This window comes from Pleurodeles waltl, chromosome 5 (assembly GCF_031143425.1).
Source record: "Pleurodeles waltl isolate 20211129_DDA chromosome 5, aPleWal1.hap1.20221129, whole genome shotgun sequence".
Classification (NCBI taxonomy): Eukaryota; Metazoa; Chordata; class Amphibia; order Caudata; family Salamandridae; genus Pleurodeles; species Pleurodeles waltl.
Window position 1 is genome coordinate 1,798,347,961 of NC_090444.1, and position 14,870 is coordinate 1,798,362,830.

Sequence of the window (14,870 nt, forward strand, 5' to 3'; positions counted from 1 at the left end):
AAGCATCTCCACCCAAAGCAGGCTTTTGTTTCTGTCCTCAGAGCACAAAGGCCCTCACCACATGGTGTCAGAAACTCTTCTCTCAGCAGCAGGCTGGCACAGACCAGTCGGTCCTGAATTGGGTAAAATACAGGGGCATCTCTAAGATGCCCTCTGTGTGCATTTTTTAATAAATCCAACACTGGCATCAATGTGGGTTTATTATTCTGAGAAGTTTGATACCAAACTTCCCAGTATTCAGTGTAGCCATTATGGAGCTGTGGAGTTGGTTTTTGACAAACTCCCGGGCCATATACTTAATATGGCCACACTGTACTTACAATGTCTAAGAATAGACTTAGACACTGTAGGGGCATATTGCTCATGCAGCTATGCCCTCACCTGTGGTATAGTGCACCCTGCCTTAGGGCTGTAAGGCCTGCTAGAGGGGTGACTTACCTATGCCACAGGCAGTATTTTGTGTGCATGGCATCCTGAGGGGGATGCCATGTCGACTTTGCCTTTTTCTCCCCACCAACACACACAGTCTGCAATGGAAGTGTGCATGTGTTAGGTGAGGGGTCCCTTAGGGTGGCACAACATATGCTGCAGCCGTTAGGGACCTTCACTGGTCACAGGCCCCTTGGTGTACCACTGGTACCTTTTACAAGGGACTTATCTGTGTGCCAGGGGTGTGCCAATTGTGGAAACAATGGTACATTTTAGGTGAAAGAACACTGGTGCTGGGGCCAGGTTAGCAGGGTCCCAGCACACTTCTCAGTCCAGTCAGAATCAGTATCAGGCAAAAAGTGGGGGATAACTGCAACAGGGAGCCATTTCCTTACACATGGTTGCCTCCACTTTTTGCCTGGTGTCCGTATGTTCAAAAAGTAGTACACTGCGATCCTTCTAACCAGGGACCCAGTGTCAGTGTTGTACGATATCTTGTACACCCCCACAATTGGCATACTGGTACACCCATGTAAGTCCCTAGTATATGGTACTTGGGTACCCAGGACATTGGTACACCAGGGGTCTCCCATGGGCTGCAGCATGTATTGTGCCACCCATGGGGGCCCATGCAAATTGTGACTACAGGCCTGCACTTGCAGCCTATGTGAAATGGTGCATGCATCTTTCACTTCAGTTATAAGATTTGCCTCATATAATGGTCACTGCACTCTGACCCTGTCAGTCCCCCTAAGGTAGGCCCTTCAGCCCAAGGGCAAGGTGCATGGTTCTAAGTGTAAGGGCACTCCTGCATGGGCAGAGGTGCCCCTACAAACCCCAGACTCCACTTCATGGGCTTTGTAAGTGTGAGGAAGCCATATTAATGTATGTAGTGGACACTGGTTCACACAAGTGATCCAACTACATAATGGCTTCTCCGAACCTAGGTATGTTTAGAATCCATTGCTAGTTGCATGATCCCCTGTGCTCTAGGGGGTTCCTTAGAGGATACTCCAGTTCTGCCTTTACAGCCTTACAGGGTCTGGTTGCCAGTCCACGCTGCTGCTGACCCTAGACACTGTTCTGCCTTCCTGCTGGTGAGCTGGAAGGCAGACAAAGGATTTTCCGCTAGGGAGAGGTGTGACCACCTCTCCCTGTGTATTAGGTGTCTAAGAGGTGAGGTGGGGTGGGGTGGGGTGGGCTTTGAGCGCCACAAACTACTTTGAAAGCTGCATTTGGTACCCTCTTTGCATAAACCAGTTTGCACCATTTCAGGAACCCTTGATTCCCACTCTGGCATGAAACTGCACAAAGGACATGGGAGTGACCACCCCCCTGCCCAGCTCCTTCCCTAGGGAGGTGCACGGAGCTCTGCCAGGTAGCTGGTTGTTTCTGCCAAGATGTGCAGAGGCCCCTGAGATCATCTGACTGTTCAGGCCAGGTAGATGACGTCACTGACCCTCTCTGATAGGTGGGTCACTCCAGAGAGTGAACATCCCCCATTTAGGGTTACTTAAGGGCTCCCCTGCGGGTGGGTCCTCAAATTTGTTGAGCAAGACTCTAGAAGGAACTCTCTGCAAAACATCTTGTGCTCTTGGCCTCTGGAACCACTGCTAGTTTAATTTGGAACTGAAACAAGACTGTTCCTGGTGGGAAGGCTCCCATTGCAACATTGTTCATCCGGATCCTGCAAGAATTCTGCAACATCCAAGGCTGTGCATCCTCCAGAGTCACAAGGACTCTGTTTGCACCTGGAAGCGTAAAGGAATCTCCCTTGGAGTGAAGGTGTCACTCCCTTGCATCCGCAGGCAACTCAAGGCAATGTCGACCGACTGGTGGGGTCTGCAGTACCACAGACATCGAACGGCTCTACATCACAGATGGTGGGTCTGTGACCTCCTCGGTTCTGCTTGTCTTCTGAACAACTTGGGAGACAGTGGGCCACTGCTCCTGCCACCGGACTGGAACCCCTGTGCACCGCGACTGTTGCACTTGCCAAGGCGTGTTGACTCTTCCAACATGAGATCTTGAGGCACCATGAAGCCAAAGCTTCCAGCACTTTGTAACTCGAAGATCAACCCCTGTCCTGCAGCTCCTTCGATGTGGGACTTAGGTTTTGTTGTGCTGCTGAGGCCTCCTTGTGACTCCCTGTGTCTATCGCCTGTGGGTCACTAGTGGGGGCTCCAACATCTTCTGCTGGCTTTCCTACGTGCTGAGGGCCAATCCTGACTCCCCCTCAAAGGTAGAGCCCCCTGGACCTTGCTGGTCCCCTAAACTTTGCAAATCCATCTTAAGCATCTGCTTGCATTTGCCAGTGTTTATTGGTGACCTGGCTGGTCACTGACCCTCCCGCAATCTGGTGGCCGTCGAGGTACAGCTTGTAGGAAATTCCTAGTATCTTCTGCACCTCCTGGACCCCGCAGCTGGACTTCTTCTACCAACCTGCAGGAACTTCACCTCAAGGAGGGTGCCTACCAAGTTACCAAGCTCTCTGCGTTATTGGTGGGCTCTCTTAAGCCTCTGCCACCACAGCCCGGAGTCTGCCCTCCTGCTGGTTGAGATAGAACTTCCACAGGAAGGAGTCAAAGGGCCTGGGAAGGCAGGAGGTCACACCTAAGGAGACCACCACCAGAACTGAGTGACCGACGTGTGCTCAGGGTGAAAGCTTGTTGGTCCCAGCAAGAGGGACCCTAGTGGACATCGAGAAGCCAAGAAAGACTCCCTTGACTGGTGGTACCAGCTCCCTGCAAACTGCAGGAGTAAACACTGTGCTGAAGTCAAAGAACTGTGACCAGACAGGCCCTTTGTGAGTGAGCCTCAAGAAACTGGGTTAGCAGCATCCAAAGAGTTGGAGTGAGGTCTCTGCCGAGTTTCAAGCCTCTACTCCCTGCCAAACGACCTCCGGCCGTCGAAGTACCAGCAGGACCAGCTTTGCAGCTACCAAGGCTTGTCTGTCGCCAGTCTGGGAACCAGTGGCCACTCTGACATCATTGACTCAAGAGCACACTCCCAAGCATAAAAACCAGTGTCGGCAACGACCCCGCTTCTGTGGTTCTGCATCCTGAAGAGAGTGACCTTGAGAGGAGCTGCAAAGCAGCTTTGGCACGACCAGCTCCAATGCTTGACAGCTAGAAGCCAACTCTTCATCCGGAGCCACCAGACGTGGTGATGAAGTTCCAACTGTTGATTCCTGGTCCTGTCCACCCCCAAGTACCCGTTTGCCAAGTGTTGCAAATGTGCCAGCAACCACGGACCCTGTTGGCACCAATAGCCAAAGCATCTCAGCACCCGGACTCCCTGGGCAACGTAATAGGAAACTGACTGTTGACTCTTGGTCTTCGGCCCTGCAGAACCTTATGTCCAGGTGGGTTCCCCGGAACTCACCCTGCAAGTTCCCGAGTGCACACTTTGATTTTCTCCGTTCAATGGGAGCTATTTAAACAGTGAAAATATCATTTTTTCCAAAGTTTCTAAAATTCATAAGTCCGGTTGTGTGTAACTGGAAAAAGTTCAATTTGGTGTCGAAATTTATATAAAAATTTGCTGTTTTGTTCAAAATTGGTGTTGGATTTCTTTTGGGTCATATCATTTACTAATCTTCCATGTTGGTATTGTGAAATGCTTTACACTTGTTCCTCCAAGTAGCCTGACTGCTCTTTGTCACGCTGCGAGGACTGGGCTAAGGTTTACTAGTGTGAATCCGAGGTCCACTACTGGGTAATGTGCTAGCATTACATGGTAAGACTCCCCAGTCCTACCACATAATAATGCCACCTTGCTACAGGAAAGATGTCCCCCTTTCACGAGAACGAAAATATAAAACAGATTAACACAAAGGCAACAATGAGAGAGAGATCTAGGAGATTTAAAACCCACAGCCGGGAGTATTGCCTGGAGGAGCTCCTCCGACCATTCTAAGCAATTTGGATAGGTGAGACCTTGACGAAAATCTAGATTTTGCACAAAAGGCCTATTTCAGAGATCTTCTCAGAAAATAAAATATTAAGCGGTACCTAAAAAGCAGTTGGTGACAATAAAAATAAGAACACACAGAAAATAAAGACCACCCAAGCATCTGTCTGGGTTAATCCAGAACTCAAAACATAAAAAGTAAATGAACTTAGAGACCAAATTGCCAATGTGTTGGTTTACACAAAACTGTGTCCTAGTGAAAAAATGATTCTACAAACCTGACAACTTGTATCAAACTAAAATTTGATCTTGCATGTGTGTTGTACACATTTTTTGAGAAAGAATAAATCAATTTGTCTGTCTAGAAATGCTCTCTTTAGTGGACTGATAAGGCACATGTAAATGTTTTGGCTTGTGTTAAGTACTTAGCAAGAAAAAAATGTCCAGCATCTTTGATGATAATCGTTTGTCCCACTTGTCCTTACCTCCTAGTTGTTTGCTGCAGTTACCTTTGAAACTATTGAAGAAAGCAAGGTGAGTTCATACCATCTTCTTAGCATCCAAAGAATATGTTGCATCAGGTTTTGGCTTCTCTTCAGATATGGTTGAGCGTGCAGTGAAGGCTGTTTCTTGAGTGAGCGTGGCGAAGATATCTATCCAGCATGTGCTCTGTACTGAATTCCAACAGCTCTCTGTTAGTGCTTTTTACCTCCCACCTCACCCCATCCTACATTTAGTAGTTAAGAGAGACTGATCAATAATACCAAAAGTTTGATTGAAGCTGCGATTATTGTACACCTCCAGACGTTGTCACTGTCAGGCTTCCAGCTAGCTGAATCCTAGGTAAGTAGTTTATATATTACTTTCGAGGCTTCTCATCTTTCTCCACAAGTCCTAGAATTTGTACATGGCCTTGTTGGAAGCCATGTTTTAGGTAGTTTTTTGCAGTTTTTTATTGACAGAAGTATAACACTGACTTTTTTTTTTGTTATCCTAAATTTTCCAAAAGAGCTCCTCTCATCTAAGAGCACCTGCATTGCTTGAGTTCTTTTAAAAACAATGATTGTACTCTTCTTGCATTCTCTGATGCATAAAGCATCTTAGGATGCTGGCTTCTCGTCTTGAGTAAACCCTCCAGTGTTTTTGCCAGTGGTAGTGTGCTGGTTAATATTTCCCATGATTCTACCCCTAACCTCACCTATGCTGCTTTGCTGACTCCTGTTTGTAGAGTATTAGCTTTCCTTTTGCCATTTATGCTTGCAAAAAAGAGTTTTAAAATGAGACAGATACCACTTTACTTGGTTATGTTCTAGCACAAGGAACAGCGGAAGTGATAATGTCGTGGAACTGCACTCCTTACCTTGACTTTCATCGATTTTATCAGGGAGAAAATCGGAGGTTCTTCACTGGCTTGCATATAATTGTCAGTAGGAAGGTGGAGAATGCCTGTCGCATCAGATCTGTCCTTGGTTCTACAGCCTCGCCTTGGGCAGTCCAGCATATCATTGAATTAAAAATTGGTATTTATTTTTTTGTCTTTCCCTTTTCTTAACCCGAAACTCTTTCCTATGATCGTGCAGGGTGACTAGGATTCCCAGCTAGCAGAGAACTGGCAGGGAAACCACCTCCGAGCCCGATCCTTTCCATGCCAGCTATTTAAGCAGCATGTGATGCATTTCCTGTCTACGCTTCCGATGATGTCGGACAGGAGACCCTATCCCGGGTCTCCTGTGCGGTCAACAATCCTGGGGCTCTTAGACCCTTTACTGAATAACTGAGCCTTCACTATTTATTGTTGCCTTCTCCTTCCTGTCCTTTCCCTTTTGCCCATTCAGTTGTTTTTGTATGTACAGGCACCCAGAACACGGGCTGTAAAGAATGTAAGAAGACATGCCTGCTCATCGATCATTAAGATGTGTAGGGACTTCTCTCAACTTGTTTTGGTGAGTAAATATTGTACTGATTCTTTGATTTGCTATCAATGAGTCCCTAGTAAACAAAGCAAGATTTATGAGTTGTATTTTGTCGTGTGCTCGGCAATAAAGGTGGGAGGAGGTTATTAGTCCTAGACTACATAGCCCTTTCATACGCCGGATGTAGTAACAGAATTAATAACAGATTTGTGTTTGGAACTGCGTTTTATTCGTAAAATACACCTGTATTGGAACTATCTTTCACTTCAAGTTTTTTTTTTAGTGGTCACGTTAAAAGAGCAGAAAGGCAACCCTAATCAAATTTAAGACCTTTTGGGATAACCAAAGAACACTGAATCTGAAATTTAGACCCCATTCTGACTTTAGAGGCCACAAAATCTCTCATTCTCTTTCATCTTGTTTACTGTTCTTCTCTACTACTGTCCTGCCTTCCTGTTCTCTAGCTTCTCCAATCTCAGCCTTTAACTTTGCTATTCAACTAATTCAAGCACTCCCCTACAGCTTGTCTTTCTCATAACCTCATATTACTTCACTGACCTCAATTCCCAGTCAATTTTAGTTCCACTTTTTTTACTGTTTTGCTTTAAATGTTTCCCTGGTCTACATTCTATCCTCTGACCCTTTAGGTTCAGCTTCTTAATGTAGACTGGTCTTCCCCTTTCCTGCCTATATGTCCCATTTCACTTAGTGCTCCGAGCTGTGGAATGTTTGAATTTTCATTGTATGCTATGTTTTCCTTAAGCTCCTTACTTCTCAATGTTCTGTCTCAAAACAGATCATCAGCCATAAGTACACGTTTTCTGGTCTTCCTGATTACCTCTCAGCACATACTACATTTTCTTAAACTGAGCTTTCTTTATATCCTGTGAATGAATTTGTGAATAATCTTAAATTCGTTTCATTACTTTCTTTTATCATTGAAAGTTTCCAAAATTTGTTTTTAGTCTTATTTATTTGCGACATGTCTACACATGCTTGCATTCTCTAACAACATTTTATTTTTATTGGCTGTTGCACTTTGAACTGTGTCTCACCTTTGCTTATAAGGGTACTGACAATAATGGCTGCTTGTATATTGTGTTGGTAATTGATTGAAGGGGCGTTTTTATGCGATGTCCCTGATTTCTTGGCGATCTGTAGGTGGGCTTAGATCACTTTGAGGCTTGGGCAATTGAGGGTGGTTCCAGGAAGCTGGCTAGCTGGGACTCGGCGTCACCATTTTATAGGGTTCTTGTTTACTGTCCCCTGGGCATCCAGGGGACTTTCTAGCTTCTCTTGACCAAGCGTTGGCTTCTAAATGTGTTTCTTATGCAAATTTCACACTGCTTGGTGATTTTAATATTGACCTAGAAAAGTCTGAGGATCCCTTAGTGAATTGTTTGGTGGAAACCCTGGCCTCATTTTACCTGGTCCGAGCTGCCACATGTCACACACAGCTGGTCATGCCATTGATGATATATTATTGAATGCCCCATTGAAATTGGAGACTGTCGCAGTGCCATGGTCAGACCATTGTGTAATGCCTTTTTTTTTGGCACTTTGACCAAGCTCAGGAACCACAGACATTTGTTGTGTTGAGTGAGGACAGGTCTTGGGGCAGTATATCCTTGGTGAAGCTCAGAAATACTCTGATGGAGTCTAAACCAGAAATGTTAGGCTCTGTTATGGAGAGGAACTTGTTAATTAAGAAATGGCTTAGGAGAGCAGCCGACTTGGCAGCCTCTATTAGAAGAAATAAGAAGGCTACTAAGAGTCTCTGCTCGCTGGTTTTCTGTGGACTTAGCTCAGGAAAGAGCAGCATGTAAATAATTGGAGAGAGCCCGGCCGACGCAATATCTCGAACAAGATAAGGCAAATTACAAAAGAGCCTCAATAAACTATCATTTCATAAAGAAAACCTGTGGTAGTTTTTACACACAATGCATTGAAGAAGCAGAGAACGATAGTAGGGGAATTTTTTTTAAATTGTCTCCATGTTTACTGATCCAAAAACTTTATCTCCCCCATTAGAGCCTATTCAGGCACTTTGTGCCCGCCTTAGTGATGTTGTGTGTTGTTTTTTTTTTTTTTTTTTTTTTTTTTGTTAAGGGCAAAATCCACAAAATTCAGGCTAACATAACTGGGACAAGTAATTCATCAAGAAAACCTGAATCTGTTATGGTAGCTCTACCCCCACCCCTTCCTCCAGCTGTCCTGAATTGATGACGTTTGTGGCTCCTTCGGTTGAGGATGTGGTTTCTGCCTTCTGAAGATGTAAATCGGGATCTCCTTTGGACCCCATTCCTCACCACATTGTGAAATCGATGGTAGATATTATTGGCCTGGTCTATCATGAGCTGTTTACTACCTTTCTTCCTGTGGGGACACTACTGGAGGATTGGAAGTGAGCTTGTCATTCCTTTCCTCAAAAAGGCCAGTGCGGACCTGGAGTCCCTGGCCAATTTTAGACTGGTCTCTTTACTCCCAGCAGCGGCAAAGATCCTTGAAGTATTGGTTACTTAACAGCTTACCCCCTTAGTGTATAACAACCTGCTTCACACCTCTCAAACAGGGTTTAGAGACCAGCACAGCACTGAGTCGGCCCTCTAGGGGTCTTGGAGTCCATTAGTGTAAGGAAATGCCTCCTTGGCATGGTTACCCCCTGACTTTTTGCCTTTGCTGATGCTATGTTTTGATTTGGAAGTGTGCTGAGGCCTGCTAACCAGGCCCCAGCACCAGTGTTCTTTCCCTAACCTGTACTTTTGTTTACACAATTGGCACACCCTGGCTGGTGAGGACAAAATGAGTAAGTCGACATGGCACTCCCCTCAGGGTGCCATGCCAACCTCACACTGCCTATGCAGTATAGGTAAGTCACCCCTCTAGCAGGCCTTACAGCCCTAAGGCAGGGTGCACTATACCATATGTGAGGGCACCAGTGCATGAGCACTGTGCCCCTACAGTGTCTAAGCAAAACCTTAGACATTGTAAGTGCAGGGTAGCCATAAGAGTATATGGTCTGGGAGTCTGTCAAACACGAACTCCACAGCACCATAGTGGCTACACTGAAAACTGGGAAGTTTGGCATCAAACTTCTCAGCACAATAAATGCACACTGATGCCAGTATACATTTTATTGTAAAATACACCCCAGAGGGCACCTTAGAGGTGCCCCCTGAAACCTTAACCAACTACCCGTGTAGGCTGACTGGTTTTAGCAGCCTGCCACACACCAGACATGTTGCTGGCCACATGGGGAGAGTGCCTTTGTCACTCTGTGGCTAGTAACAAAGCCTGCACTGGGTGGAGATGCTTATCACCTCCCCCTTGCAGGAGCTGTAACACCTGGCGGTGAGCCTCAAAGGCTCACCCCCTTTGTTACAGCACCACAGGGCATTCCAGCTAGTGGAGTTGCCTGCCCCCTCCGGCCACGGCCCCACTTTTGGCGGCAAGGCCGGAGGAGATAATGGGAAAAACAAGGAGTCGTCACTGGCCAGTCAGGACAGCCCCTAAGGTGTCCTGAGGTGACTCTGTCTTTTAGAAATCCTCCATCTTGCAGATGGAGGATTCCCACAATAGGATTAGGGATGTGCCCCCCTCCCCTCAGGGAGGAGGCACAAAGAGGGTGTAGACACCCTCAGGGCTAGTAGCCATTGTCTACTAACCCCCCAGACCTAAACACACCCCTAAATTGAGTATTTCGGGGCTCCCAGAACATAGCAAGATAGATTCCTGCAACCTGAAGACGAAGAAGGACTGCTGACCTGAAGCCCTGCAGAGAAGACGGAGACACCAACTACTTTGGCCCCAGCCATACCGGCCTGTCTCCCCACTTCAAGAAAAACTGCAACAGCTACACCTTCCCCAGGGTCCAGCGACCTCTGACGCCTCAGAGGACTACCCTGCATCTAAAAGGACCAAGAACTCCAGAGGACAGCGGCTCTGCTCCAAAGAAGGATTTTTAGGAATAAAGACTGTTCGCGAACTGCTCCTAGGTGTTGTTGTCCCATTGTAGTCCTGATGAGGCCTAAAATTTAATGGGCCGAAACGTGTCGACACCATGTGGATTTCAGCAGGATTGGGTAAAAGAAAATATAAATGAACCCATAGAAGTATATTGGAGAGTGCAAGAAACCTCAGGAAATAACTGATCTGGACTTAGCACTTGCTCATTCAATTTACCACAACCATTAGCAAAAAGTGGATAACACCTCTGTTTGTTGTGTACCACTACCTCCGAAGGAGGAGATTGAATTGGGACAATTTTCAGAATGAACTGGTGATTATTTCTATGTTGTTGTGTGCAACTGTTGGAGTTTGATGTGATACAAATGCTTTTTCTGTGTTATTTGGTTTATGTTACAGGGTCAACTTGTCTCATTGGTGATTCTCTTTGCCCTATCTGAGTAATAAATGTAATTTCATAAAGAAATAACTATGCCAGGAAAATATTGAGTATTTTGCTTGTTTGAAATTAGTTTAATTTATCCCAGCCGTATGACCAATGTTTAATGCATATATGTATCCTTACCCAGCTCATGTAGGGTTTTTCTGTAAACCTCTTTTTTGTTTCCGGGGTGGGATAATCAGGGCAGGGATAGGCCAAGCTCGATCCGCCTCGTCTGTGGACCTGAGATCGTCCCAGTCTAGAAGTTCGAATGTGACAATAAAGTCACCAGCCACAATGGTTTTATGATGGGGACAGTTTTGCAGAAAGGCTGCCAAGACACAAAGGGTTTTGGAGACTTGATCTGCCCCAAACCCCCCAACCCCACCACCGACCCCTCGAGTGTAGATGGTAAAAATGTTCACAACTGTGTCGGGCCCGGATGATAGGCGAAGACCTAACAGGTCAGAGGAATCCGTGGATAACTGTGATGTACGGCAGGTAAGTGATGTTCTGACCCAGGTGGTCAAGCCCCCAGAAGGCCTGCCCTGGTGCTGGGCAAGGCAGGGATATAGAAATTTGAATAACCTGTTCAGAAAAGTGATCCTGAAGAAGGCATATGTTGTGTTCCTCGATAAAAGAGGTGAAGGATGGAAGAGGGAGGATAGATTTCAAACCTGCCACGTTCCATGAGAAGTCGTACCCCAGTGAGTGGAGGAGCTGTCCTGTCCAATGGCCTAGTATTTACAGGATTGGCTACCAGGGGTTGGTTTGGCAGGTGCAGTTGAGTGGGAGGAGGGGGGAATCAATGCCACTGTTGCCCAGTGAGACCTGGGGTAAGTGGCGATGTTCCTCTGATAGAGCTGGCTGGGCCCTGATGGGGGAAGTGCTTGCACGCTTAGCTATTGGTTCTTGATTTGGTGGATAATATTCCTGCAAGGTAAGAGATGCAATGTTGTTGTGTTTGCACAGTAAGTAGTCAGGGGTCTGGGGGGATATGTCATGAGGGGGAACATGAGTACTTGCAATGACAGTGTTGGAGACTGTAGCCGACCCAGAGACAGTTGATATATGTGAGTTGCACAGTATTTCAGCATAGATTCCAGATGGAGCTTTAAGTCAATCTTTCTCACTGAGGGCAGATAAATTGTTTGCTAGGCAGTGGCTGGGGCAAACCCAGTGGTACCCACGTGGCCTAGGGTATTTGAACTGAATGGGCAAGTGTCCTGGAGGACTTGTTCTTGCATCTTGGGCCAACAAATTGTCCACCCAGGTCCTATCCCTAAGTGTCAGTTTATAAGATGTCTAAATGTGTCCCCGCGTCAGGCCTTCTTGCTACATTAATTATATCCTCACGTATTACAGAGCGACAGCCTTTTGCGTGGCGGATCCAGTGAATTGCCTTGTTTCTGATAGTCTGCCCCTTCCCTTTGTGTCAGTGAGTTTAACTTGGGAAAGTTGACCATTAGAACTAAATTTCCTGATTGAAACCAATCAATGGCAGACTGAGCAGGGTATTTTGGGGCAGCGTCGCTCATGAGTTTGGGGATTTTGTGATAGTCTAATGCATTTCTTGTGCCTAAGCTGTTGTGCAAAGGAGGCTGGTAGAAGTTCTTGGTCTTAGCGCCGGCTGAGAGGAGGCCATCACAACTGGGTGCTAGTAATTTGGGCAACTTCATCGAGATGCCTGGTAGGGTTGTAATTGGGCTTTGGGTGTAGTTAATGGTGGCCGTGGCCTGTGGAGGAATTAGCTGCTTTACTATTGCAGTTAAGGAGTTATCCATAAGCTTGAGTTCTGATACCTCCCTTTTTAGTTCTTGTATGCATTGAATGTGCTGCGTATTTATGTGAGTTAGGTGTGTTTTTGCGGCTACTAGCCCACCCACCCTGGTACCTGGGTCGGGATCATCGTGTGGGTCTGGGGCATTAATTAAAGGGCTAAAGCGGTTGTTGCACTGGATGGAGTCGTTAGAGCACAGTAGTGGCTCATTCACTGAAGATGGAACAGCGTGGGTGATTACATTCCTGCCCTCTCCCTGCCCTATAGTAGCGGTGTCCTGTTGTCCACATTTTACAAATATCTCAGCAATTTTCTTTGGGCCTGCCCTCCTCTGGAGCACTCTTCCCCAATTCCGTTAATCATTTCCCGGAGAAGTGGTTAAAATTCCTTCGCATTCACCAAGAAGAGTGTCAATTCTGTCCATAACGCAGTTACTAGCTGCAGGCATATGCCTTTTCCGCTTAGTTTTTAGCGCTGCCCTTGCCCCAGCCTCTATTGCTTTCCTTTTACCCATCTGGGACTGTGGTTGGTGATAAAATATTCTGTAAAATATTAATATAACCAAGCAACCTACAGGGTGGCACAGTATTAAAATAATATATAAAGCGAGGGTTAGTGATGCCTACTTGAAAGGTCAATATTAGGGGGGTGGCCCAGCCCAGCCTCTACCGGGCGAGGACACGCCCGCCCTTGGCCCGATCGTGGCCCGCGAACGTCCCACACCGCGAAGTGCCTCCACGCGCTTTAGAGCGCTCGTTGGTGTCAAGTGGGTGCAGGTGCTCGTGAAAATGGCCGCCTCCTGGGGTGTCAAAGCAGCTTGGGATATGTAGTCCTTCAAGTCTTTAGCACGCCGCGAAGTGCCCCCACGCGCTTTATAGCGCTCGTTAGTGTCAAGTGGGTGCAGGTGCTCGTGAAAATGGCCACCTCCTGGGGCCTCAAGGCAGCATGGGATATGTAGTCCCTCTCAAGTCTTTAGCGAGTCCCAAAAACCTGCGAATCTTGTTTGATTCAGATTGTTCTTTTAAAACCCAAGTAAAGAATTGTTTAATCCCGAGAATGATCATCTCACAAATAAATTGTAAAAGCTTTAAGTGCATATAGAAGAGGCTATGGAAATTCACTATATCTGGGCTTACTCAGCTGTCCTCTACAACAGCACCAGATTATCCACAATGCTGTAGTATATCTTCCCTTTTCTCTGAGACCTCTGCTGGCTTTCTGTTATGAAGCGGGTAGTCTTTAAGTCTCTGTTTCAGACAGCCTTTCATTATGTCGACCGTAGCTATCTTGGCTCTGGATTCAAACCTTACATTCCTTCTGGTCTCCTCAGATCAAGTACTTCTTCGCTGATTCTTCAAAACCCCAGGATCAATAGAAGTTGTTCTGGTGTCAGTGCATTTTAATATTTGCCTTCTAAAGTTTGGAACTCCTTGCCTTTCTTCACCTGAACTGCCCTTCCCCTTAACCATATTTAGGAAGCTTCCTAAAACATAGCCTATTCCGCAATTTTTCCTGGTCTCCTGCTCATCCCATGATGTCTTTCCTCAGCACCAGGACAACCCCTGGTTAACAGCTTGATTTGCAAATATTTTTTCTTCTTTCATGCCAGGTTTAGAGGCTGATGTCCGCAACCAAGAGCCAACAACTGACAGCATGTAGTCCTGCACAACTGCATGTGTGCTGTGTTCTTGAGATTGAGGAGCAGAGTTACAAGGAATAATATCAACAGAATACAACAATGAATCCCAGTGACATTTAGGGGCATCTTTTATGACCAGCTTTCCAGCACATTATGTTCATATAGGGCATCATCAGTGACTCAGGTACGTGTAGACTTTGTCCTCTGTACAGCAAATGGTGGATGTATTCCAGAGACGGTTTGCTGAGCAAACTTCCATGTCCTCCACCAATGAGTCTACTACCTGCCCTGCACGTGCCCCACCGGCTTGTGCATCAACACAAGTGCCGCTGCATCCCCACCTGCAGTTGGAAGTAAATCTTTCCCCACCAGGTCCCCCATCACCAGTTCCATTGCCATGCTCTGTCTCGCTGACACCCAGAGATATGGGGAATCAGGACACATCTGATTTTGATCAGACATCCAATTTGGAGGAAGAAGGCCAGCTTCTGGAGGAAGAACACAATGGTGGTGGGGACCAGAAAACTGAAGAATGTGTGGCTATCTTACCTAAAGAAGATGACAAGTCAGACAAGGAAATATTGGTTGTTTTGTGGAATCTCGATTCGAATTGATGATTGAAATAAATCTCTGTCTGCACCTCACTTACACAACACAGATCTGTTCCATCTGAAATTGCTTGTTTTCATGATATTTTGGAAAGGCCAGCCAAGAAGATTGGCCACCTTATGACTTTGGGGGAGCAGCAGTTTTTCTTATGGCTTTAAGGATTAGCCACAGAAAATAACCACATCTAGTCATATCCTAGAT

At 46.3% G+C, this 14,870-nt stretch overlaps 1 protein-coding gene across 1 annotated transcript in view; it reads left to right on the plus strand.

The window, feature by feature from the left end:
• The window catches only part of XPO5 (exportin 5), a 579,115-nt gene that overhangs the window by 227,568 nt on the left and 336,677 nt on the right, over positions 1-14,870 (plus strand). The window contains exons 16-17 of the mRNA XM_069236247.1: positions 4,834-4,875; positions 6,195-6,284. Coding sequence (XP_069092348.1) covers positions 4,834-4,875; positions 6,195-6,284 — 132 coding nt within the window. The remainder of the gene's footprint in view (positions 1-4,833; positions 4,876-6,194; positions 6,285-14,870) is intronic.